We start from the raw sequence: 27,352 nt of genomic DNA, 5'->3' as shown, positions 1-27,352 counted from the left end.
TAATAATAATAATAATAATAATAATAATAATAATAAAGAAAGAGAAGAAGAAGATGATGATGATGATGAGAACTTGGAGATCAAATATTAATGTAAGGATTAAGCAATAATAATAACAAATGTCAAGGTTAGAGGTTCCACTAATGGTATATCAAACAAGTATAGTATAAACTCTTATTATTGAATTGGAAACCACACACAAAGGAGGTTCCAATCAGATTATATATTGTTAACATGATTACATTAGTCATCTTATTCAATTAATGCTAATACTTGTAAATCTCGTCAAGCATTCATGATTATAACTTATGTTAACAACAAATCAAGTTCCTTTCATAGCTCAGGTGTCGGTTATACCATACATTATGGGCTATGAAAGTACCAAGCATTTGTTGTACCAAGTGTTATACAACATAAATCAAGATTAATCATTTAACAAGCAAAGTATTAAAGAGTGAACAAGATAACAAATATAAAACATGTTAGTATCAAACATTAAAGTCCATATTAAGTTTACATTATACTTATTCTTACACCATTAGTGTAACCTTTTTACCTTGACATAATTAACTTAGCTAGACATAATGAAAGAAAGAAAAATAGATAAACAAAATAAGAACATAAAAGCTAACTAAGTAAAGAAAAGGAAATGAAAAGCATAAACTTAATATTAATGAAAGCAAAGCATAAACATTACAAAAAATACAAAGAGAGAAAGGAAGAGCATGATCTTGATCTGAACACCAAGATGCCTAAATGCATGGCAAATGCCTCCTTTTATAGGCCAAAATTGGGAACTATTGATTTGATGACTAATTGATAAGTGGGTGGCCAACTTTTGACTTGGTGACAATCCTTATCTTCTCTTGTCTGCCCAAAACGTCATTGATAACGTCAAAATTGGAGCCAGTTGTAAACATGAAAGTTGTAGGTAATTGTCTCAGCTTTCTTGTGTAAAAAATTCAGCTCATTTGGACTTCTAGAACTCCAGATATGGCCAAAATACCGAACAGTGCTCGGGCTGGAAGACAGATTCGGGCTTCTTTGTTGTTGCTATAATTTGGACTTGATAATGGACTTTTTAGATCTTGGGCTCCATATGAAAGTTGTAGGCCTATGTCTTACCTTTCCATCCATATAAATTGGACCTAAATCGGAGATCTGTAGCTCCAGATATGACCCAATTATCGAACAGTGTTCCGGTTTGGATTGCACCGACATCTCTTTTCTAAGTTTGGCCATCTCTTTATCCTTGCAATTTAAGTTCTTCAAGTCATCAATCAATCCTTTCATTTATGTGATAGGCCTGCATTAAAAATAGATATTTACCATAAATTATAGGTATCTTATATTATTAGATACATTATTATAAAACATATTTAAGTTAAAGAGTTATTGATACTTCGAGTGCAAAATGATGATATAAAACCATGATAAAAATGCACTTTTAAGTACTAATCATCTTCATTCTTTGATTCCTAGCTTGTTTACCATTGGATCAGGCTAAGATTTTGATAGCAACTTCTAGACATGTTACTTTTCATTCTGAACTGTTAGATCGAAAATTGGTGTTATGAAAGCTAGTTATTTTAACAGAAACGAAGCTGTCAGTATAGTGAGCTTTTCTCAAATATTTCTCTCTTTAATCTTGTTGTATTCTAATAATAGATTGTTTTTGATGATATGTATGTTGTAGTCCTTAGTTGAATCTAAGAAAGAACAGTTGTGAACCCATTATTTGTTGATAGGGAAGGTTTTTCCTGCATCGGGTTTTTCACGTAAAAATCTTAATGTTAATTTGTGTGATTATTACTTTATATTTGTTGATTGTTTGATTATGATTTTGATTGCATAAAGAGAAAAAAAAATTGGAACTTGTAAATTAGAAATTGATTCGGCTAGATTAATATCTAGTTATTTGTTTCTAATTTTCCTAACATGTAGGAATTGATTAGTTGCATGTATAGAATCTTAAATATCTTTTTTTATAGAACTTGTATTGTTATTATTAGATTGTAATAGTTGTCTATGTAATACAGCATTCTGCACCATAAGCATCATGCTGTGGTTTTCATCATTGTCTCTGAAAACTCTTCACTGAGGAGATAAGAAATCTCAAATCACTGAAAGCCCTCTACTTGTCTCAAACTTCCTTGGTCAAATGCCATCATCAGTGATGAACCTAACCAAGGTCGAGTCCTTAGATCTCTCAAAGAACCAACTGTCTGGGGAGATTCCTCGTCAACTTACAAGCCTGACATTCCTTGCTGTAATGAACCTCTCATGTAACCGACTGTGATAATTGTCAAACGCTTCTTATGAAGGGAACCCGCAATTACGCGGCCTCTTTTGACAAGGAAATGCATTGTTGATGATCCAATCCCTCCACCAGTACTTGTCAGCGATGACGATTCATGGACAAAGTATATGCTTGATTGGAAAATTGTGGTGATGTGATTACTATGGATGCGGACTAGTAATTGGTTTCTCTATCGGATATATAACATTAAGTAAGACGAGGATCAAATGGTTCACCGATCTCGAAAGGAGAGCAAGGAAGCTTGGGAGAAGGTTCTGGCAAGGTCGTCAGAGGAGGCCTCGAATTGGAAGGTGATCGGAGTTGGAAAGCAGATATTAATTATCACCAGCTAAACCATGCGTTCTCAAGTAGAAAATTAAAAATGCTGGCCGTGGTTATTAAATTTGCAAGTTATTTCTGTGAAGAAAAATTTATACAATGAGTGAATTAATTTTTTTATGAAGGTGGAAAGCACTCGTTGAAATTCGACTCTCTCTTCTACAATCAGTCATCGATGAAGAAGCTTTTGGAATGGATGAATTATAAAATTTAGTCTTGGGATCGACAATAATTTGGTACAAAGTTGTGGAAGCCATTGCAAATTAAACTCCATAATTAATAGAGCTTGCTTTTTAGCACGAGGGATGCTTTGATGCTCCATTCTCTACTTTAGGAAAACCACACATTTAGAGCTTTTAAGACGCCGTAAAGCCTTCAATTAATTGTGGTCCTAGCAAGTGACGATGACTATTATTATCAGGATAGACTTGAAAAATGAAGATGCTGGTAGCCTTGGGATTTCATTGTCAGGAGCTTCCTACTTTTTGGGGAGGCTGATAACCCTCGTAGAAAAAAATACTGTCTCATCTCAATCGAAGACTGGAAAATGCTGTAAAGGGTGTCTGCCCAATTTGCACCAGGCTTGGCCCGGCATGAAGAATAAAAAGAAGAGTTTCACAGGAAAATCAACGGGTTCGACGGTTTGGTTTTGACATTGATCAAGCCTGGATCAACAAGTCAATCTAGATTTCTGATTAGGGCAAACGGGTTTTTTCATTTTTGTGGTTTTTCCCCCATCCAGACCAAGCCCGACCCTGGACCGACATGTGCTTATATCGATGACTCGGATGCCTTTTTAACTAGAGATGGGGGGTAGATCAAGAAAGTGTCCTAATGTGTTGATATAATTAAGCATGTCTTTGATTTATTAACCGATAAAACAAATGCTAATAAAGCATGAAGACTAAAACATAGAACAAAAGAGCAGAGTCCTCGCCATAAACGCATGCCGACACTCTTATCCTAATAATATCTTAGTATCAGAGATTAAATAATGAATCCTTTCTCTTGCATGGTGAACTCTCTCTCTCTCTCTCTCTCTCTCTCTTTCTATATATATATATATATATATTACATAAGCTAGTAAGTAATCCTCCACCATCACCTCAAATTCATTTATTGAGGCCACCACCGCCACCATTAATGCTCCTATTAACCTCTTTTATCATTCTATTAGTATTGGCGCTGACGTCTTCAGCGCTTTTGCATATTTATATATTAAAGACATGTCTATTAATCCACTTGATCCGTCAACATACTTTAAGATTATAGCATGAAAATATAGATAATAATAGAAGAATAACAGCTAAAAATAGTTTTTTAGTGCCTAGATTTTTAGAAAAAAGCTATTTTGATCCTTATGTTTGATATTGTTTTATAGATACATCCTCATCAGGAAGGTTTCTGGGCTTTGAAAAGCTATGGAGTGCCTTATCATTCCGAACATTCGACGCAGCAAATATGCTTAAACAAGGCCGAATTAGACAGAAATCCGTTCTATAGTTGATGAATAATTCTCACTTAGACAACGTAACTAAAGATGTTCCAGCTTTGTAGGTTAAGTTAACCTGACAATAATAAACTCTAGGTTTTATGTTAAATCAAATTGGAGCTGTTATGTTAAACTCAATTTATCTTACAGGGTAAGTGCTATCTAATCAAAATCAAAAGCTTTAATTTGAATTAGTTTTATATTAGTAGTGGTTGTTTTTAAATTGTTTTTTGTAATATATAAAAATAATATATTTTTAAATTTATTTTATGCTTAAAAAAGAATTTAAAAATATTTAATTAAAAAAAAAACAATGTTTTCAATCATAAATATTTTTTATTTTTTAAAATTTATTTTATGCCTAAAAAAGAATTTAAAAATATTTAATTTAAAAAAAAACAATTTTTTTTCAATAATATAATGACCATGAAAACAAACAAACAAACACTGCCGGATACTTGAAGGCACAACACGCGAAAATATTTCAAAGAGAGGAAAAAAAGGGGAGCATGTTACACACTTGTCAGTCCATCATTGGGTAGTAGAGTTCAAAGTTGTGTGCCATCTAATCCCATTGATGGGGCGAAGCACTCCTGTCTTTCTGCGATCCCTCCTTTTTAAGGAAACCGCTCTTTGCAGATTCATTCTTTAAATTATACAAAAAAGATCCTATCTTCTCTCTTTTTTGGCGCGAAAGCGGAAAGTGAGAGTTGGTAGCAGGAGTGATTTAGGAGGGGGAGAGAGGAGTCTGATTGAGGTCTCGCCGGCAGATAATAATCGGCCGGCCATGGGAGAGGAGAGGGAGGGAGACGAAGAGCTGTTGGTGCCACCGCTGAATTTTGCGATGGTGGATAATGGAATATTTAGGTCGGGTTTCCCTAATTCTGCTAATTTCAGCTTCTTGCAATCCCTAGGTCTACGTTCCATTCTGTAAGCATCCACCACCTTCATCTACTTTACTATTTTATTTTAAATGGCTTTAGTCTTCTTCATCATCATCTTCTTCTTCTTTATAAAGATATTTGTGCCCAGAACCATATCCAGAAGCAAATTATGAGTTCTTGAAGGATAATGGAATTCGGCTTTTTCAGTTTGGGATTGAAATGTGCAAGGTACTTTCCATTTTTTTCCTTTTAAGAAAAAGTTATTTGCTTTTCTTAAATTTTTTCAAGAATAATTACACTTTTGGATTTTCAAATGTTTGGTTGATTAATCATAATGAGTGAAAGTTTGCAAATTTAGTGTTCCATAAACTCATGTTGATGTAAAAAGATCGTATCAGGATAGCCCGGCTATGAAATTTTTCAATAATAATAATAAAAATTTCACCAGGAAGAAACTTCTTTATTGTGCAATTGACTAGGTTTGAAACAATATCGGCCTTTTGCTCTTGGAGTTGAGAATAGTAGGATTATATTCTTTGCATTTGAAACAATATTCCTCTCTCCAAGTTGATGGCAATTGATAATGCGGAGTGGACAGGAGCCTTTTGCAAACATTCCAGAGGAAACAATCCGCGAAGCATTGAAAGTAACCCTTGGTATCTTGAAAGCTTCCAACTTTTTAGACTTGTCGTTCGCAGTTTGCTTGTTTTACAATATGCTCATGCTCGTCTTTGTCCCATGCCAGATGTAAGGAATCACCCTGTCTTAATTCATTGCAAGCGAGGAAAGGTACCTTGCTTATATTACTCTGCTCTGCTTTCTTAGAAAAAACGCATGTGGTTGTGCTGATGGTTGGATCCTTGGTCTATTTCCAGCATCGAACTGGATGTCTTGTGGGATGTTTGAGAAAGTTGCAACGATGGTGCTTGTCATCTATATTTGATGAATACCAGAGATACGCAGCAGCCAAAGCTAGAGTGTCAGATCAGAGGTTTATGGAGTTGTTTGACATTTCAAGCTTTAAGAATTTACCATTGTCCTTTTCCTCAACCAGATCTTCTGCAAACAGATAAAGAGAATATATAAACCTAGCGAGGATAAGAGTGTCTGTACGAGATTGACGAGTGCAGAAACTGATTCAAGTTCAATGGTATAGGAAGCTAGAGGATATCAGTATTCCTAGTGTTCTGTTTCCTCTTTCCCCCATCTTATTGTGTTGTGCTGTACTGGATGCAAATGTCTAAGGAAATTGGACCTGAAATCCAGTATCTTTACATGGTTCTCACTGTCCTAAGCAAATTAGTACAAGCTTCAAATCCAGTATCTTTCGAGAATTTTTAATTTCTTTTTTGTTGTGTATGATAAAAGATAAAAGAATAAAAAAATATTTTGATGCATTTTTTAATCAAAAAAATATTTTGAAAAAAGTTTTCCAAGTTTAAATTTGAATCAAGGGCATCCAGTTCCAGTTATTCCTTGTATCCGAAAGACGCTACATCGGCAGAGCTATATTACAAGACAATTTGAAACAATATTTTCAAAACCCAAAAGCCAAAAGGAATTTTAACCGTATCCTCAAATATGATAATCTCCGATCTGTTCAAATGATCGCAAAAGATTATTTTTAATCATAAAAAGAATCAATTCAATAAAAAAACATACAATTCATTGTAAAATGAAAGTGAAAGAAAATGTGGACGAGCAACAATCGAATCGTCAATCAAAGAATGACGACTGAAACGATATCTCGGCCATTACATTTGTTCTACCTCTGTTCTTTCGAGCGAAAGAGACACTGAATCTGTCTCTCATCCCATTGACAGAACTGAGGCTTTGATGCTAAAGATCTTCACTTTAAGCAAAAGTAACACAACCCCTTGAAGTATAGACCAGAAAACTCAAGTTTTGACGCCTAAAAACGTAGCTCTAAACAAAAACAACGAAATCAGAGCCCCTTGTAAGGATCAGGGAATAAAAAATGCCGTTTCGATGTTGAAGAACATTGCTTCAAATTCAAAAACAACTAAATCCATTAAAACACGAGCAGAAATTTTTTTGAAGGGACACCGCTAGTTCCTAAGGTTTGCGGTGTGGTTTACAGGATGTCACCGTGTTTATAAAGGAATGATAAAACCCTAGAAGCCTTTTTACTATTACCATATCACCCTTTGAAATTCTCATATTGACGTATCTGTGCTACAATGTGTTTGCCTCCCGCTCGACTAGATCCTCTGGGCCGTGCATGATGTGATGAATATCCAATTGGATTGCTAGCCCAAAAGTCGAATTTTTCTCTTCTAATGGGCCGTCAGATCAAACGGCTGACAATGACTTCACAACGGAGTCGATATTGATTAGTGGACCCAATAATGTTTTAAACTGATCCCTACCGGCATCTTCTAGGGTTTTCTTTGAAGGTCCCCAAAACCCCATCTAATCCTACTCTGAACTGAACTCCAGCTCAACGTTTCTCAAAACACCTCTCAAACTCAGCTCTTTTGAGCCTTTTCAAGCTGTAAAGGAATCGACTTTAAGTTTTTCAATAACTGTAAGTACTCTTTTGTCTACGCTCCTTTATAATTAGAGGTCAAAGATTGCGACTTTCAATGTTATTTTGATTGAATTTAAGCTCAAGTAAGTAATTTTCCAATTGGGTTCTTGAGACTTTGTGAGTTAGGGAAGGTATAATTATATGGGGAAATCTGGAGGTAAGAAAAAGAAGGGAATTGGTGCTGGTTCAAACCAAGCATTAAGTGGGGAAAATAATGGTAATTCAAATTCAAAAGCTATCCCAAATGCTAACGGGGATGTTGGTTTAGACTCTTCAATATTTTTGAAAAGAGCCCATGAGCTTAAAGAAGAAGGGAACAAGAGGTTTCAGAACAAGGACTATGCAGGTGCCCTTGATCAATATGACAATGCCCTTCGCTTAACTCCCAAAACACACCCTGATCGTGCTGTGTTTCATAGCAATAGGGCTGCTTGTTTGATGCAAATGAAACCTATTGATTATGAGACTGTTATTGCTGAGTGTACTATGGCACTTCAAGTGCAGCCTCAGTTTGTAAAGGCTCTTCTTAGGAGGGCTCGTGCATTTGAGGCCATAGGGAAGTATGAAATGGCTATGCAGGATGTTCAGGTTTTGTTAGGGGCTGATCCAAATCACCGTGATGCTTTGGATATTACTCGGAGATTAAGGACTGTGTTTGGTCCTCGCCAAGATGCTCAGCAGGACCTCCAGAGCCGCCCATCCCCCGCTGCCTTAGGGGCATCTGCGGTGCGTGGTGCCCCAATTGGTGGTCTTGGGCCATGTTTACCAGCCCGGCCAGTTTCTAAGAAGGCAGCTGCACCACCTGGAGGATCTGTTGTATCTCCTAGTAATAAGATGGAAAAGCCTCTTATGGATTCAGTCAGTGAAATTGGTCCTGTGACCAAAAACCAGTTACCGAAACTTGTGTTGAAGCCTTTGAGTGATTCTTCAAAAGCTTCTGCTAATCCAGGAAAGGATAGACAGGGAAAGGAGTCCCTATCTTCCTCGATGTTGTTACCCAGACAGGTTTCAGAGGCGGCAGTTCGATTAAGACCATTGAAACTTGTCTATGACCATGACATAAGGCTAGCACAGATGCCGGTTAATTGTACTTTTAAAGGGCTAAGGGAGATGGTGAGCAAGCGTTTTCCATCATCCAAGTCAGTTTTGATCAAATACAAAGATACTGATGGGGATTTGGTGACTATAACATGCACAACTGAACTCAGACTGGCAGAGTCCTCTGTAGACAGCCTTCTGGTAAAGGAGCCTGATGCAGATAAAACTGATTCAGTTGGAATGTTGAGATTGCACGTTGTTGAGGTGAGTCCAGAGCAAGAGCCAACATTACTGGAAGAGGAGGTGGAGGAGGAGGATGAGAAGCCTCTTGAGAGTGAAGAGAACAAGGGGGGTGAAAGTGGGTCGCATTCATCACTTGGTGAATCTGTGTTAGAAGTGGTTGATACTGAAATTGATAAGGCAGAGAAAGAAACTACAAAGGAGAAACCAGGAGCTTCAGAAGATCCAGAAAGCAAGGAAATAGAGATGGATGATTGGTTGTTTGAGTTTGCTCAACTATTTCGCACCCATGTTGGTATTGACCCAGATGCTCATATTGACTTGCATGAACTTGGGATGGAGCTTTGTTCAGATGCTCTTGAGGAGACCGTAACAAGTGAAGAAGCTCAAAGCCTTTTTGATAAGGCTGCCTCAAAGTTCCAGGAAGTGGCTGCTTTGGCTTTTTTCAATTGGGGAAATGTCCATATGTGTGCAGCAAGAAAACGCATACCCGTAGACGAGTCTGCTGGAAAGGAGGTTGTGTCTGCACAGCTTCAAGCAGCTTATGGCTGGGTAAAGGAGAGTTATTCTTTGGCTAGGGAGAAGTATGAGGAAGCACTCTCAATCAAACCTGACTTTTATGAGGGTTTGCTGGCATTGGGGCAGCAGCAATTTGAAATGGCCAAACTTCATTGGTCATTTGCTCTTGCTAATAAAATAGATCTCTCAAGCTGGGACTCTGTGGAAACTCTTATACTCTTTGACAGTGCAGAGGAGAAGATGAAAGCAGCAACTGAGATGTGGGAGAAGCTGGAGGAGCAGAAAGCAAACGAGCTAAAGGATCCAAGTGCAAGCAAGAAGGATGAAATGTTGAGAAGAAGAAAGAAGCTAGGAAGTAATGTTGAATGCGAGTCCTCTGAAAATGGTGCTCAGGGTGAAATTACGCCGGAAGAAGCAGCTGAACAAGCAGCAGTGATGAGATCACAGATACATCTTTTCTGGGGTAACATGCTTTTTGAACGATCCCAAGTTGAGTGCAAGTTAGGAATGGATGGTTGGAAGAATAAACTAGATGCTGCAGTTGAGCGCTTTGGGCTTGCTGGAGCATCTGACGCTGACATTTCAATGGTTTTGAAGAACCATTGCTCCAATGGAGATGCAGCGGAAGGAGATGACAAAAGGGTTCAGAATTCAAACACTGATAATGTTAGTGGAGCAGATAAGAGTGAGGTAAATAAAGTATGATAGAAGTATAGACTGATGTTTCCTTAGTGTGCAATGGCATCCATGAATGACCTTGTGTTCTCATTAATGAACATAAAGCCGGGGGAAATAAGTTCTTTTCTCTCTGCTGGAGGATGAATTCTGGAATTGACTGTTTGGGTCTCAGCATTGAAAAGGAGTGTACCTCAACAGATATTTACAATATTTGCATTGCAAAATCTTCATATTAACTTAACTTTGGAAGTGATGTTTTTCTGTTTGAATACCTCCTAGGATTTTTGACATTAGCGTGGTCAGATAATGAATTCTTGATTTTTATGGAACACAGCCTATACTGTTTGTAGTTGTTGCAGATGGTTGTGCTTTAATTATTGATTCTCTTAGTGTTTTAATTTGTTGATATTCTGGTTGTAGCATGTAGAAATATTTTTTTTTCCTTATGATACGAATGAATATTTGGTGTTGAATCAAGTTATATTTTCTTCCTCTTTAAAGGGAAGGAAAGGATTCCATGTAGTATGTCATGTTAACGTACCCATGTGCATCCAAGCAACCCTTCTGCATATCCTGTTTCTGTTACTGCTGTCCATCCATTAGACTTGAGGATTTCTACTCTTTTTTTCCCTTGATAAATAACCTGGCTGTACTTTAACTCAGTCGCCAAGGATGAATAATCTGTTCTAAAGTTTTTGAGTTTGCTATAATACTATGTTCTTCAGTTGTGTTGGTGGGTGTTACCAGTTGTCCCTCCTAGAGAGAGTTTGGTTGATGCCACCACTGTAATCAAGCGGCACATTAAAATGGACTGATGCTAGAAAACCTAAACCAAGAGGTAGTGTGAGAGCTGCTGATGCTTGCTTACCCCTCTCCAAATAACGACCCACCTTCTTTCGTGTTAGTTGAATTGGCGAACAGTTTGTTGAATAATCACATGATTTGTAGTCTTGCTATGGCAAGTGAAACTAGCTGACATTTTTGTTTGATTAGATTCGTTCAATGATAGCAACAAGTCACTGTGTTGAATAAATGAATAGTTTGGAGTGATTAGCCATCTGTCGTTTCGAACCTGTAGGCATGCCATGCAAATGAGTTGGATTTTTTCTTTATTGATGATTTGACTTGACAACACTTGTATTTTGTTGAAGGTACTCAGATTGCATGATACATATTTGATAGCGAAACATATGGCAGAGTCGTCATGAAACATGAGCACTTGCTTGAAATGAAAGGGCTAGGTCAGTTCTGTGCATGTTTCTCGCAAACTGTTCCTCGTGGCTGGATTCGTTTAGCCTTGCAACTATCTTTCAATTATTTTTTCAACACTCGGAAGATGGCGTTCTATAGGGTTGTGCGAGAAAGGAGCTTCGATTTGAGACAAAACACTCCCTAGTCTCTCTGGGGGCTGCGTATAAACCATTACCATCATAATTTAAGAGGATGGCGAGTATATACGCTGTTATTCAATGAAATCAAAGCACTTTGTTGCGATTAAATGACTATAATGGTTGTTGTAATAAAAATAATGGATACTTTTTGTGTTTTTATTCTAGGAATGGTAATGGATATATTACATTGGATTCAAAAATCTATGTTTAATAAATTTTCGTGATGAGTTTGAATCGGGTTTTGATTTAGAGTTAAATTGTAATCCTATCCTAACATGTAAGAAAAGCATACTAATATAAAAAGTTCATTTAGAATTATTAATGAATTCACGATGACAGCAGCCTCGGTCTTAATTTAATATTTGCCAACTTTGTGATCTGCGACTGCAAACTGCTATTTAAAACTACGATCGTCAATTCTCAAGCCAGCTTCCTCCCCTTGTAAACAAAACAAGAAAGAAAGCAAAAATCTCGAACGAGTTTCGCCATTGTTGCCTATGGGGCTCAAGGTTGAGAGTAAAGACAGCAGAGAAGCAATATTTTAAAGCAGAACACTAGCACATGGGATTCAAGGACAAATTACATGTCGAAGTCTCAAGGAGGATTTTGGAAATGTTCTTCTTTCTACAACATATACTCCTGTAGAAACCTTTGCCACACCACCCCTTACACATGATCACATGAACTACGTACTACATATGTAGTCCAGGCTTTCAGCTTATTCAAACACTATAAAGTTCCACGCTAGAGCAATATAGACAAATTAAGACTTAATTAATCCCAACACTAGAACCTCAACACTCCTCATCAGCACAAACACAACACCTACTTCCATTTCTCTAAGCAGTTGCAATTGGACCCATGTTGATTGTAGATTCTACAGCCTTATAGCTTCAAACCTTGGCTCCTTGGCTTGGAACTTGAGGCCTGCATAGAGCTTCATATAGTCCTCAAACACAAATTTCGGGTAGATTTGGCTTTCCTTTTCTTCTTTCTCAACCAGTTCTGGTGCTGGGTAGATGACAGCATCACTTCCCGGGTTGTAGAATGATGCTATGGACATCCTGGTACCATCTGTTTGAGCTAACACACGGTGCAACACACTCTTGTATTTCCCATTGGTAATTACCTATATTAAACACACAAAAAAAGGTTAATTAATATTAACTTATTAGAGTCATGATAATTGTTTTTTAGAATATTTTTTATTTGAAATACATTAAAATAATTTTTTTTTAAATTACTTTTTTGTGTTTTTTCTTTCTTCTTGAAACAGAAGAGATCATGTGGACAAACAGACACCGAAAACTAAACCATGATGCCAAATTTCATTAAAGTTGTCTTCCCTTGATATTCCTGTTAAAACATAGTCGCCCATTGTTCATGATTTGATCAGAACTAAATATTCTCACACTTTAAAGCCACAAATTGAAAGTGACCAAAAAGAATGGAAAGTAGAGGTCAGGATTAAGGGAGGACTAATTGTACCTCAAGTTGGTCACCTAAGTTGATAACAATGGAGTGTTTCATGGGTGGAACATCAATCCATTGGCCATCCTTGAAAAGCTGGAGGCCACTGACCTTGTCATCTTGGAACAGTAAAATGATGCCCCCAGCATCAGTGTGGGCCCTCAGACCTTTGATCAGGTCTGGTTTGGGGCATGGAGGGTAGTTGCTGACCTTGGTTCCAAAAGTCGGTCCCTTGGAACCACAAAAGACTTTTCTCAGGTACCCCTTTTCCAAGCCAAGATTCTCACACAGCAAGTCTAAAAGTTGCTCCGCAAGCTCTTCCAATTCCAGTGCAAACTCCTTCATTGTCTTCCTGTTATATTCAGGAAAACAAGTAAACAGAGAATATTAATGAATAATGATCATCATTCATCATGATCTAGCCCAGTTCTTTTCCTCAAGCTACCACAGAAATTATAATTGAAATCAGATGTAATTATGTAAATGTTGCAAGTACATGTAATCTTCTCCAAGATCAGGGATTTCAGCCAAGTTGGATTCAGGAAGGTGGCGCAAGAAGAAAGTGCTTTCCCAGTCAAGGTCATCGATTTCAGATTGAACAGCCTCAAGACCCTTGCTAGCCACCATCTCCTTAAACCTTTGCTCCATGCATTTCCTGTAGTAGTCTTTTGTGAGTCTCTCCACAGCATCCAAGAGATCATGAGATATCCCATGGTTCACCAACTTCATTTGCAAGTAGTGAACATCAACAAACACATCAAAGAGACTGTTAGTATAACTAAAACGTACAAGCTGTTTCGAAGATACTTCAAAGAATTACATAGTTGAAAAACATATAGAGGTTAAAAAACCTTCAAATACCTCAAAGAAACCCCAGTTCTCACAGGCATCATTGATCACCTCCATGGTTGGCTTCCTCTCTTCACCATTAAGCTTTGACAAGTCAATAACTGGGAAGGTCTCCATGCTAAATTCTCTCTCTCTCCCCGACTATATATCAACTTCTCTGACACCACTCTCTGATGTTGTAACTCTCTTTTGTGTGAAATGAGTTGATGGGAAGATGCAATTTATAGACCCTGAAAAGAAGCAAAAAAGGAATAAGGTTAAGAGTTGGGGTAGCTATAAAAACTTGAAGAAAAAAGAGCGAGGGATCAAGTAAATTAATAAATCCAAATCTCAGGGAAAGTAAAGTAAACAAAACTCGTGGAGCATGTATGGAGATCACATCATGATGGTCCCCTACAACTTTTGTCTTGAAGGGTAAGCTTAAGCTTGCTGGCTGGCAGGCTACTGCCACGATTTTATGATATTTTGTGACTTGTGAATTTGTTGTAATTTCCCTGTCTAGCTATGACCTATGTTTTAATGGGGGATGACAGTACCCCACCTCTTTGTGGCTGTACACTTCTAGCTTACGTCCTTTCCTTCCGGACTTGACCAAGCAAGGGCCCAACCAATAGTGGCAATTCCTTTTCAGGCCACGTCCGTGTCGACTGGCTAGAGAAGGTGCCCACGAAATTGCTTCTCCTTTATGTTTTCTTTTAATTACTATTGAGTAATGTTAATGGAATATATATGTTAATAGAATATGTAACTTTTTTTTATAATTGAGTGGATTCACCTTCTTCATAGTTAAGTAGAAGAGGATTATAAATATATAAGGATAGATAAATATCTCTTTTAGTATGAGACCTTTTAAATATAGTCTAAAAACAAATTCATAGGGTTTAGAGTTAAAGTGGATAATATAATATCAATATAAAAAAAGATAGTGTCCATAGTCCTTACAAGTGGTATCAGAGTCATGTCCTAGAGTTAGCCATGATGGATGAATCCTCGAAATGCCAAACAAAAGGTGATGAGCCCTAAATTAGATTACGATGTAATCCATGAGATCAGCTCTATTGGATAAGCGGGGTGCTCCAGATGCTTCATAGATGTGTTTTGATCCCAACACAGTGAAGAGAAGTTGACCTAGAAAAAGTAAAAACTCTCAAGTCAGGTAGTGCTTTCCGGATGCTTTATGGACGTGTCCTCACTCCAACACGGTGAAATAAAGAGAAGTAGAGAATGAAAAATTCTGGTTGATAGAGAGTGGATGGATAAATGATCGTTTGAGAAGAGACTCGATGGTTCTTTGTTAGAGGGGAGAATTGTTGGGTATGTGACCAAAATCCCACATTGGTTAGAAATGAGGAGAATCATGGGTATATAAGGATGGACAAATATATTCATTGGTATGATGCCTTTTGGATATAGCTCAAGAGCAAGTCTATAAAGACTTAGGGTCAAAGTGGATAATATCATAGTAATATGAAAATAGATGGTATTTATAGACCTTACAAAATATATTCATTGGTATGATGCCTTTTGGGTATAGCCCAAGAGTAAGTCTATAAAGATTTAGGGTTAAAGTGGATAATATCATAGTAATATGGAAATAGATGATATCTATAGACCTTACGTAAACTAGCTAGGTTGGATTGGGATAGCATTGCTAGTATATCTTTGCCTACGCAATCAACCATGTTTCAAACTATAATGGGCTATATTTACTCGAGCAACAGTTGTTTAAAATGCGTTTAAGCGTGATTTTTTATGGAGTGGTTTAATGGCCAAAGTGTATGATGAACCAGAAATGACCTGCTTCGTGGAGCTGAAAGCATCAAGTTGGGGTTAAATCTTATTCAACAACCATCTTCCTGTAAAGCACTTCCTCCTCAAGGATCTTTGAAATGAAACTCGAATAGATCTTCTTTGGGAAAGCTCAGGAATAGGTGGCCAGTTGAGGGATCACGAAGGAAGAGTTTTATGTACCTTTTTTCCATTCCAACATTCGGATTAATGAAGCGGAAGTGCTTGCTATTAGGAAAGCTTGCCAAAGCCCCTTGGCTATGGAAGTTAATTGGATTCTCGAGTGTGATTCATTAATTTAATGTGATAAGCCAGTTAAAAGATTTTTTGGGCCAGTAGAGATTGCAAGATGTCTTTATCGTACCCTAATTGTTTTTTTATTTTTTAGCTTATAAAATGTGATGATGAAACCAATATAAATTTTAATATGATTATATTGAAATTTTACTAAAATATTCTACATAAAAAATATACTAAAAAGAAGAGTGTTGAAGACATTCACAATGCATTATAGAATGAAACAATGCCTTTTTCTTTTTTCTTAACTTTTTTTTATTTAGTAATACTTATAATGATGAATTAATCTTGTCACGTAGACTAGTTAAATTTTTAACCTTCATTTGAAATATTTCATCATACAAGTTAAAATAATATTTTTTAACCAGCTCCACACAAACTTAATGGCTAGTTGTTATTCTATAGTTTAAGCAGTTGTTGTTTCTGAATATATTTTTTTTATTCTTTTTGTTACATTTTTATTTCTTTTCTAATTAAATTTAGATTTGTGATATTCTTTTGAATTCAAGTTTTCACTAACTAGGTCAATTAGCTTGTTGTTTAAAACAATCTTGTATATTATTGGTATTTGACATTCAGAGTTTATTAAATCGAGATTTTTTTAAAATAATTTTAAAATTTATATATAAGAGTTTACCTTTTGTATGTTACGTAAATTTCTATAAAGGCTTAAAATAAGTTAGCTCCTTTAATATTTTACGAGAAGCAAAACATGGTTTGAAGAAGGGTGGCGCTGAGTTAGACATTTGGTTGTAATTCTTTAATGCAAAGGGACCAGGGAGGCAGGCACGTACCACCCAAAGGGTGACAGTGAGCAATGTTGACTAGCCTCAGTCAATGATTAATTATTAAATTAAAATATTACTATATTACCAGAGGGAAGCTATTGGCTTCTTTCTCACAAGAAATCAAACAAGGGAAGACAAAATTACTAGTGGCAGGTGTTAAGTTGTAATTAATGTTTTTTAGCTCAATTATAGTTGAATTCAGGATTATAAGATAACAAGGGAGAGCTTGGAGTTTAACCTGGTGTGTTTTAAAAATATGTTGTTAGAAATTAGAAGGTATTAGATTGATATTTTTTTTAGTATTTTTTTATGATTTTGATGTATTAATATTAAAAATTATTTTAATATATTTTTAATAAAAATATTTTTTAAGAACATTATACATTAAAATATCTCTGCTAAATAAGATACTCAAAACTCTTGTAGGGTAAAAAGGGAGGAAAAGCTATAGACATATATAGACACACACCGTCAAGACTCCTCGATGATGATCATGAATATTTTGGGAAGAAAGGTGGTAGATGCAAGCAAAGTAACAATTCCATGGATGAATCTCACGGCATTTCCATGGATGGATGAATCTCATGGCATTTGAAAGAACAGAGAACACAACTCTATTAGTTTTTGTAGATGGGGATGGGGACATGGGCTAACTAAATTAAAGTGTGTGGAATGTGGATCATCATCCGTCATCGCTTTGAAAATTAGTTGATCTAAGACCACCTAATTAAGCATGAGTAGGAATTGACCATCCAATTAATTGTAGCAAGACTGGAAATCAACTTTATTAGTTTCTAATCAAACTTTAATATTAGTTTCTACAACTGTAGAAATGACTTCGTTAATATGAAAGGGAACTCTAGACAAAACTACCTACCTGCATGTATGCAATACTATTCCATTCTATATATTATATATTATCCACATTCCAGAAATTTGTTTTTCCTTGAATCTTTGTATATGTTTGGTGTTGTGGTAGATTTTTCAAATATAATTTAAAAATAATGGGTTTAAAAAAAATCTTTTTAGATTAAAAAAAGTTAAATAAAAAGATATATTTGATTAAACTTAATATTTGATATGTTGTTGAACAATTAAAATATATTTGATTAAAAATACTGTTTTTCAAAATAAAAATAGAATGACGTGTACTGATTTCATAATTAGATTATATAAAGTTAAGGATGTTATTATTAGGTGGTAGATGCAAGCAAAGTAACAATTCCTAGCAAAATAACATTAGGTACAAATTTCTTTGAAAAAAAATTAGAATATATATATATTCAATTGAAATGTATTTGAAGACTTGATCCGAAATGTACAAAAAGCATGGATTCGTTGTTCTTCAATAAGTACTGAGGTTCAACATATATATATATAAAATCAAAACTATATAAGGTTGAATATATATACATGCCACCTAATTCCAGGCTGAGGTTTGGATGTTTACCAAATAATATGAAACACATTAAATAAAAAGATATATTTGATTAAACTTAATATTTGATATGTTGTTGAACAATTAAAATATATTTGATTAAAAATACTGTTTTTCAAAATAAAAATAGAATGACGTGTACTGATTTCATAATTAGATTATATAAAGTTAAGGATGTTATTATTAATATATAATAAATATAGCAAAATAACATTAGGTACAAAATTCTTTTAAAAAAAATTACAATATATATATATATATTCAATTGAAATGTATTTGAAGACTTGATCCGAAATGTACAAAAAGCATGGATTCGTTGCTCTTCAATAAGTACTGAGGTTCAACCTTATATAGTTTTGATTGTGTGTGTATGTATATAATCAAAACTATATAAAGTTGAATATATGTATATGCCATTTAATTCCAGACTGAGGATTGGATGTTTACCAAATAATATGAAACACAAGTTGGGGGTAAACCACATGCTGTGTCCTAACCCCGAACTGCTAGCCACTTCGATCGTATTAATGTTTAATTTCATTTTTTTAAAATGTTAAAAATGTAAATCGATATAAAAGATATATTCCTAATTAAGATTGTATATTTAGAGATCTAATGATTTAACTAATTTCTAATAACATGAAAAATAGTCTGAGAATGAATACCTTGACATGTACGCCTATAATTACTCCAAGTCAACAATTAGGCAATTAGGTATTGTTATTTCTTTGAGATTTTCTATTCTTGAGATAAAGTTTTTAACAATATCTACATTGAAATAAACACGTAAGTCTCCACTAATACAGTATAGCTAGTGTGCTATTACCTAATTGAAGATAAAGGAACAGCTCTCGAGCAAGATATTGCCATGCTAAATTAACTAATAATTCTTAATGAAAACAGTACAGCACATGATCTATCAGCCATTAATTGGAACAAGATGTGTGGTCACTCCTACTTTAGGTCTCTTGGATGCATTTCCAAGTTCCATGAAGATTCCCCTCATGCCCTGGCTAGCTAGCTAGCTTTGTGGATATAATATACACTATATATTATCAACAATTTTTACGAAAATGTTTTTGTGGATATATGACAGATTCCCATAAACTTAATTATTGTGTCGTTTTGGCCATGGATGCACCCTCGATCGGCTTGCTTTGGATACAAGGGAGAGAAGACCAAGACCCACATTTCTGGAAAATCTCTTGGTCTCTGTTGGCATGATATCAGTCTTTCCTGGTGCACATGATATGTTCTGTTATTTCAAAGCTGGTGAGGGTGTGGTCCATGTTAAACCCAATATTTTATGATCATCATACACACTTTCCATTTCTCCTACTCCTCCAATTTCCTACCAAGTATGTATGTGCTAAATTAACTAATAATTCTTAATGAAACCAGTACAGCACATGATCTATCAACCATTAATTGGAATTTCTCCTCTTAATTTCTCCTCCTTTTGGAATTTCTTTTTAGTGGGACACTATACATTATCAACAATTTTCACGAAAATGTTTTTGTGGATATATGACAGATTCCCATAAACTTAATTATTGTGTCGTTTTGGCCATGGATGCACCCTCGATCGGCTTGCTTTGGATAGAAAGGAGAGAAGACCAAGACCCACATTTCTGGAAAATCTCTTGGTCTCTGTTGACATGATATCAGTCTTTCCTGGTGCACATGATATGTTCTGTTATTTCAAAGCTGGTGAGGGTGTGGTCCATGTGAAACCCAATATTTTATGATCATCGTACACGCTTTCCATCTCTCCTACTCCTCCATTTCCTACCAAGTATGTATAGTCAGAAGTCAACAATGAAAAATATTATTTAGTTAAAATAATAACGCATAATTAATTATACTACTGTTATAGCACAAGCTCGTGTTTTATCTTTATTATCCATTACCCTTTCTTAATAACGAAAGATGATTTATCGTGCTTGCGACATGCAAGTGTATTTTTCTCACCACTTCACTAATTTCTTTTTAGATTACAAGTTCTTAACCTAACCATAAAACTAAATTTTAATCTCTCTGTACCACCTAATGATTCAAAGACACTTTTCTCATCATTCCACCCGCAGTCATCAATGGTGGCCACCAGTTTCGTTCTAAATCAATAATATATATGCTCTGATCGTTCTATATATATATATATAAAAAGCAGGGGTCAAATGGGTAGATATAGGATGTGGACAATATTATTCAATCTCCAACATTATCCATGTCATGAAACTAAAGAAGATGACACATGAACAGCTACCAGCCATGCAGAAACATATATCACCCTACAAAAATTATTATAAAACTGGAGTAGAGTTATCTTTTAAGGATCTAGTTCATTATAACTAACGAACTAACAAGTGATTCTCGATTAGACAAATGGATAGTTAAATTAAGGTTGAACTCCAATTCCAATTCTTGATCAATGGACATCCAATTCTCCCGAAATTAATAGTTATAATATTATTCTTTGCGTCTGAAGCCCTTCACGAAGTCCAAAAGGCTTCCATTTATAAATCATAGTATATGGCATAAGACGACGGCTGCATGATCAGTAAATTATTGTTCTGTAAGCGTTTATGTAGAGAGTAGGGATTATATCAATTTCCAGTCAAGTTCTCCTTTTGGGTAGAATATTCAAATAGAAATTAATATATGCTCCATTTGATAACATGTTCGAGCTTTTGTTTGAAAGTATTATTTAATTACCAAGCGCTTGCTACAATTATCATTATTTTTTTAAAATCCCTTTAATTGGTATCCATTTTCCAACGATATTACCAAAATATATAAGTGGATACCAAGTCAAGTTTGACATCGCCATCATCATTATCAAAATACCACACAAGTTGTGACCGAACCGCAATTCCTAGCTAAAAAGAGAAAAAACATCAATAATTGAATGGCTTGTGTTTGTGTCTCTTTGCCCGGTAAAGAACTCAATATGATGATGATGATGATGATGATGTTCTAGTTAGGTTAAGCATGATTGATGAAGCGGCCCGCAATTACCAAAGTAAAAGAAAGGGGATCGATCGATTAATGATCTAAAATTAGAATACAGGTCACACATGATCAAATCATGGAACCATTTGATTGTAGATATTTTGATGAAAAATGATACGAAATGGGACCCTTTACCATTATAATTCACCAAAATATATCATTTTTCATTCAACATGTGATTTTTCTTTTATATGATAATTGAGCATGTTAATTAAAAGATAAATATCTATGATCGATGTATTTGTTTGCAAGTGATTCAAGAAGAAACGTAACAGAATAAAGTAATCAAATAAGTGATGTATTTATTTACATTCGAAATACCCTATGCACTATAAATAAAGAGAAACTGAAATCTCAATCCGGCTGCACCTTATTAAAAATCACATCATTTCTTATGAGTCAAATACTTTATATTATGCCAAAGTAAAGGAAATTAGAAGCCTAAGTCTGAATCTACCTTTAACTAAAGAAGAGGCCACTAATAAATCAAGAGTATGAGAGATGTACTAGGATATTCCCCGCTATTGTAAGAATTTTTTTCATAATTGCCAAGTACTGGATTAATGGAATAACAAATTATTTGAAGTCTCCCACTCTACCGTAAAAAATGAACATATGGATTGCTTTATTGGTAATAATCAACCTCTAAGAATAAATAAAATCACTTGTAGAAAGTTGAAAAATTTTTTTAATACCCCCACCCCCCCCCCCCCCCCAACACACACACACATATGTTTGAGGCATTTTAAACCATAAATTAGATTTTGAAATGGCTAGACTCTAAAAAGAATTCCTGTCAATAAAAGAATTGCATTATTAGACCATGTAGTTGGCATCTTTTTCTAAGCTACAAATATTTCAATCCTATTTATTATTTATTATGTGAAAGTTGATTTTAGACAACCAACCACACATATATAAATGTTTGTATGTATTTTAGGTTGAGGTATTTTAAACTATAAATTAGATTTGAAGTGGCTAGACCCTAAAAAAATTCCTGTCAATAAGAGAATTGCATTGTTAGACCAAGTAGATGGCATCTTTGCCTAAGCTACAAATATTTCAACCCTATTCATTATTTATTATGTGAAAGGTTCACTTCCTTTAATAATAACATATTGGAATAAACAATTCAATTAATACTTTTATTAATCACTTGATTGTTTGGAATAAACAAATCATTTTTATGCATGCCCATGGGTCCATAAGTCATCCGAGATTAGAACTTAATTAATCGAAGCTTCTAGTTGGTTAATTGCAAATTGAATAAGGTATAAGTTCATGTGACCAGAGTATTAAGAGGCAAGCCCCCTACTCATTACCTGGGACCATTCTTTAGTGGAACATGAGATGGGTTTTTTTAGGAGTATCAATTGTTAAAGATACCTTCTATATTATGAATTTGAAAATTAATATGGCTATAAGAAGAATATATAAAAATTACTATAATCTAACTTTGATTTGGGACTCATTCAATATGTCAAGAATCGAAAAGTCTAAATCAAGAGAGAATTAACTCTAATCCAAAGTTATAATCTGATACAATATATATGTTGTTATTATAATTGCACATATTTCATTCTAAAAATAAATAAATAAATAAACCATGTATGCATATATGCATGTATGTATGTATATGCCCTTAATTAATCCTATTAATTACCGCACGGTGCACCGGGTCCTTAGAATAATTACATGTTGTTTATATGTGTATTGGAAAGAGAAGGGTTTCGAATCAAGCATCCATGATCAAGGTTTTCGGAAAGGTTGGAAAATGACACGAAAATACCAAGCACTATTTATTCTTTAAGCAAAAAGAATAAACATCCAAACAGAAGGATAGCTCATGACAACACAGACTCGGATAGGCTTGCGTGTATCTTACATCATTGAAAATGATAAGAGAGGGATGGCCACGATCATATACGTGGAGAGACTAGAGTCCAATACAGTAAATGTCCGAATTAGCATTAGAGGGAGACCTCATGACTCGAAGTAAAATTCGAGATGTTTTTGCCGTCTTTTTGCGCCGTCCCTTTACTTGTTCAACACTTTGTTCTTGTTCCTCTACTTTAAAAAGATAGGAAAGAGATGGGTATATATATACATGTCATTCCCATGGAGAGATATCGAGGAACTAATTTATGTGATGGCCAATAAGCTCTCCGTATATCCCTTTCGTGGCCTATCCACCTTGGAGCCAGTTCAGCTAAGCCCATACTTAGGGTTAGGGTTACTGTAAGTAAAGCCCATTGAAAATGGATGGTGGTGCCGTCCAATGTCACTGAATGTCCAGCCGAAATCATTGCCTTTGATCGGGTAAGTAAAAATATATAAATCCTTGGAAACCGTATTATTCTTTGACAAATCGATGAACTTTGAATGCGTTCCATTTCCTATCTTGAGATGGTTTGCGTAAGCTAAGGCAGATTCAACTCTTAGCATAACAGTCAACTTGTCTTTTAGCCCGGACTAGAGGTCTGATGGACGTGGTTATTGTAATTATGCTAAACAGATTAATTTATAATGCTAATTTTCATTATAGATAAATGCTAAACAGAGAGGGTGTAAGAGCATTTGTGATTAATGGGTAAATAAAGATTAATTTATTTATTTATTCCTTACTACTCTCTGTGATACTTTCTGATATGCGAAATAGTAGTGCCACACATGAACCGATCAACAAAATTCATAGAGAAACAATTTAATGTAATCACGGTATATTATATTAATTTATACCACTTATAATCCACACATTGCAATTACAACGATCAAATTGAATGTTGATTTTCCCCCTATTATCGAAATGAGCAATATATCATGAATCTTTAGGAAGCATCACACTTAATCAGCAACATCATGATGATGATGGTGGTGGTGGACAAAATGGCAGTGATCATCATCAATTTCTTTTCTTTTCTTTTCTTCTGCTAGAAAGATCATATCATCAAATTGAACATTAGAAAATGTCGAGGATTTCAAGAATTGATCGGTTACAAAGGGGACAACTACCTCGATTCAACCAAAGCTCCCTCGAACACACCCTGCAAAACGTGTGCCCACATGGGATAAATGCTGCTCCTTTTTTCCTCCCCATGCACACGCAACACACTGTATCATTCCCCACCCCTCCTTCCGTCGGCCCCGTAATTACCCCTTCTCCTCCTCCGCCACCTTCCGTGCTCTCCTCTAACAGCCTCATCAACGACACCCTTAACGGCGTCCCCGTCAAACCAACAATTGCGGTTCCCACATCAGTGACACTGGTGGGCTCCATGATGTTACTTCCTGTCTCCCTGAATTGTCTTTCTGCGGCCAAAGCAGCAGCTAAGTTCATACCCGAAGAATGCTGTTGGTTCGGACTCGGGTTCGGATCCAAACACCCCGGATCGGAAACTCTCTCCTCCTCCTGGCCCGTGTTTACCACAGCCTCTATCTCTTCCCGTTCTTCATCAATATCGAGATCATCATTGGCGACGATGGTGGTGGGACTGAAACCCCAAGTGGCCCCACAACAACCCAAACCTCTTAGTCCTAGCCGTTCCTTAAGACTCATTCTAGATCTTCTCCTCGAAGAATCTACGCCGTCCATACGGTCACCCAGCAATGCAAGAACTGTTATTGCTTCTCTTTCTGGTTCCTGCAGTAACACACTGAGTTGACTCATTTTTCAACAAGTTAATTAACAAGAACCCAACACAAAAAACGGAAGCAACAGTGCTACTACTATGTGTTATAGATAGATAGATAGATAGAGAGAGAGAGAGAGGAAACAAGCTTGGATAGTGTTTGAATACATACAGGTGAAGAGGGGTTAATTATGATCGTGCATGGGAGTCTCGTGAAGAGTTTATTGTAGAGTGAGGAGAAATTTAATGGACACCGCCTGGTTCTTGTTGTTGAAGATGATGTTGCTGTACGTGTAGGAGTAGTCAGTTGTTGATAATGGAAGTGGAAGTGACAGAAAAGAAAGGTAAATTCCATTGTAGGATTTGGGAGCTGATCATCACCATCATTAGCTTCATGATATTGGAAGATAAAGATGATGGGATTTATGATTTGTGTAGATATTAACTATTGAAGAATAGAGAGAAGGATGAACGGACAAGATAGGAAGAAGACAAGGAGGTGTTGGGAAGAGATAAGATGAGTTCTTTCCACTTCATTACAAAGAGCCTGATCAGTCGCTAGATACTTTGGATTTGCAGAAGTAACGAAAGCAATAATTCGTTGTAATTAAATACCAATCCTGCTCGTTGGTGGAATGCTCTCTTTATTTTTTCTTGTTAATATATACTGATGTTATTGTTATAATAAAAGAGGAATGATTATTAATCATAGCCGTCCCATTAATCTTATTATATATAAAAATTAATTATTATTTTTGTACAGGACATATAAATAAATTCATTTTTTTATGTGCATTCGTCATTTTCTCATAATTAGTGGATTGTCTTGTAGAATCTTCGGCTACGGGGTTGATCAGTCCTGAAAAAATTGGTTCAACTCCTCCGGAGTAATATCATTACAATTAATGGTTTCTATTTTTAAATGAAACTACTTTATTTTATTTATAAAAACTAAAATAATATTGTTTGAATAAAACTTTAAAGGAAACTTAATTGGGTTTTATTTAGATTTTACCAACCCAATCAAATTATAATTATAAATTAATTTGATAAATCATCTTGATTTCATCGGGTCAAAATTAATCTTAATTTAAAAAATTTTAAAAATTAATCTAAAACTTTAGGTTGATAGATAATCTGGTCATCTCATTTGGCCAAATTAGCTTGATTAACTATAGATTTTTCAATTATGTAGATCAATTTTTTTATTAAGATATGATAATTTAATTAATTTAGAAACAATTATAATCAATCATCTATGCTAAAATAGAAGAATATGTGCAAAAGAAGTTGTTTAAAAGTAGTGTTCTTTTTTCCTTGAAGTTAAAAGGCTAACATAATTCTCTATTTATTGATATATTTAAACAACACAAGCTTTATTTATGACCTTTTTTTTTCTGTGAAATTACTTTACGATGGAATTCCATGCAAAATTTCACACAAAAATCTACTATTTCAATAGTTGAAAAGTTATTAAGAATAATGTTAATTTTTTTCTTTTGATGAAACTCAATTCATCACTTTGTGCTTATTTGGGAATCACAACTCTTTCGTATGTTATTTTTAAAAGCCGTGAATCATAGTTTTTTAAAAACCACACCTGTCACTGAAAACCACAACTTTTCCAAATAGTTTTTAGTTGTGGCTGAGATTTTTGGTGTCCTTAATTACACATGTATCATATAAAAAGCATAAAATTTTATATTTTTAATGTGGTATACTGCATAAATAAATACATTCTCATAACTTATTTAATATTATAACAAGAGTTATTTTTCAAAATATTTTTTATTTAAAGATATTTTAAAATATTATTTTTTAATTTTTTAAAATTTATTTTTGATATCAACAAAATTAAAAATGCGTTAATCATTCTTGAAAGTCATATTAAACCAAGGTCATTTTGGTAAATAACATGTATATATGTCTGTGTTTGGTTAGCCGGCCACGATAAAGTCAAAAGCCATAGGGGTTGGCGCAAGAATGGAGGGTCAGGGAAGGTAATTGGCAGTTCTCATTGGGTATTTTATGGGTCGGGATCTATCTTTCGTCCGGAATACCCAACCTCGTCGTCTACATATGTATTATTCATATATCCCGTGCTCCATATATATATATATATATGTATGTATGCATGCTTTCTGCTTAATTGTTTAATTCATCCCCACCATTGATTAATCTTTCGTACACGTCATCACTCCACACACATAAATTAATGGCTTGCTTGCTAGGAATCAAATGTTATCGAACGCAACATTGAGAAAAGTTAAACGAATGCTGCTGTCTTAATTTTTATTTTCAAAGCGAAGTTTCATTAATGTCTCTACCGAACCCGATAATGTAAGACTTACGTGGACTCCACGTGTACAGTACTGGGCATCCCTCTTCAGGCATCTCCCGAGACATTAGGGGCTTTTCACAATGGATGGTGTTTTGGAGAGGCTCCGGTCGTTTGATATCCCATCCATGTCTGCTTCGAAGGCCGGCCGGGCCCAACAAAGCAAGGCCTTGTAGAGATGGACACTGAGTAGATCATTGCCAAACAAGACAGCCTACAAAATGGCTTGTCCCCCTCCCCCCGTCCATAAAAACGAGTAATCGACAAGTTGTTGGTCAAAGTAGATGGTTGCAATTTCATCTTTCAAATAAC

At 35.2% G+C, this 27,352-nt stretch overlaps 4 protein-coding genes across 7 annotated transcripts; 2 read left to right on the top strand and 2 right to left on the bottom strand.

Moving 5' to 3' along the window:
* Positions 1-4,610: 4,610 nt before the first annotated feature.
* On the top strand, positions 4,611-6,353 carry PFA-DSP4 (Phosphotyrosine protein phosphatases superfamily protein). Of its 3 annotated transcripts, none has more exons than XM_011048710.1 (5): positions 4,611-5,060; positions 5,149-5,242; positions 5,582-5,660; positions 5,760-5,803; positions 5,890-6,353. In XM_011048710.1, the coding sequence occupies exons 1-5, from the start codon at positions 4,918-4,920 to the stop codon at positions 6,085-6,087; spliced, it is 558 nt and encodes a 185-aa protein (XP_011047012.1). In that variant the 5' UTR covers positions 4,611-4,917; the 3' UTR covers positions 6,088-6,353. The 3 variants fall into 3 exon arrangements, with proteins under 3 accessions (XP_011047012.1, XP_011047011.1, XP_011047013.1); XM_011048711.1 differs by having other exon boundaries at positions 4,615-5,060; positions 5,613-5,670; XM_011048709.1 differs by having other exon boundaries at positions 5,582-5,803.
* A 984-nt stretch (positions 6,354-7,337) lies between these two features.
* Positions 7,338-10,446, top strand: LOC105141478 (uncharacterized). The gene has a single exon (XM_011048708.1). It carries the CDS (start codon positions 7,707-7,709, stop codon positions 10,065-10,067), a length of 2,361 nt encoding a protein of 786 aa, XP_011047010.1. The 5' UTR covers positions 7,338-7,706; the 3' UTR covers positions 10,068-10,446.
* Positions 10,447-11,963: 1,517 nt separating this feature from the next.
* LOC105141475 (1-aminocyclopropane-1-carboxylate oxidase-like) lies at positions 11,964-26,258 on the bottom strand. 2 transcript variants are annotated; one of them, XM_011048705.1, is made up of 6 exons: positions 26,246-26,258; positions 24,790-24,796; positions 13,763-13,916; positions 13,398-13,624; positions 12,920-13,253; positions 11,964-12,560 (listed from the first exon to the last, which is right to left on the bottom strand). In XM_011048705.1, the coding sequence occupies exons 3-6, from the start codon at positions 13,865-13,867 to the stop codon at positions 12,309-12,311; spliced, it is 918 nt and encodes a 305-aa protein (XP_011047007.1). In that variant the 5' UTR covers positions 13,868-13,916; positions 24,790-24,796; positions 26,246-26,258; the 3' UTR covers positions 11,964-12,308. The 2 variants fall into 2 exon arrangements, with proteins under 2 accessions (XP_011047007.1, XP_011047006.1); XM_011048704.1 differs by lacking the exons at positions 24,790-24,796; positions 26,246-26,258 and having other exon boundaries at positions 13,763-14,062.
* LOC105141476 (RING/U-box superfamily protein) lies at positions 23,777-25,336 on the bottom strand. Its single transcript, XM_011048706.1, has 2 exons — positions 24,875-25,336; positions 23,777-24,713 (listed from the first exon to the last, which is right to left on the bottom strand). Exons 1-2 carry the CDS (start codon positions 25,055-25,057, stop codon positions 24,033-24,035), a joined length of 864 nt encoding a protein of 287 aa, XP_011047008.1. The 5' UTR covers positions 25,058-25,336; the 3' UTR covers positions 23,777-24,032.
* Positions 26,259-27,352: the final 1,094 nt, after the last annotated feature.

The sequence above is a fragment of the Populus euphratica genome, unplaced genomic scaffold, assembly GCF_000495115.2.
Source record: "Populus euphratica unplaced genomic scaffold, PopEup_1.0 scaffold119.1, whole genome shotgun sequence".
Classification (NCBI taxonomy): domain Eukaryota; kingdom Viridiplantae; phylum Streptophyta; class Magnoliopsida; order Malpighiales; family Salicaceae; genus Populus; species Populus euphratica.
The sequence above is the reverse complement of the archived record's forward strand: the minus strand, read 5'-3'. Positions and strand labels throughout refer to the sequence as shown.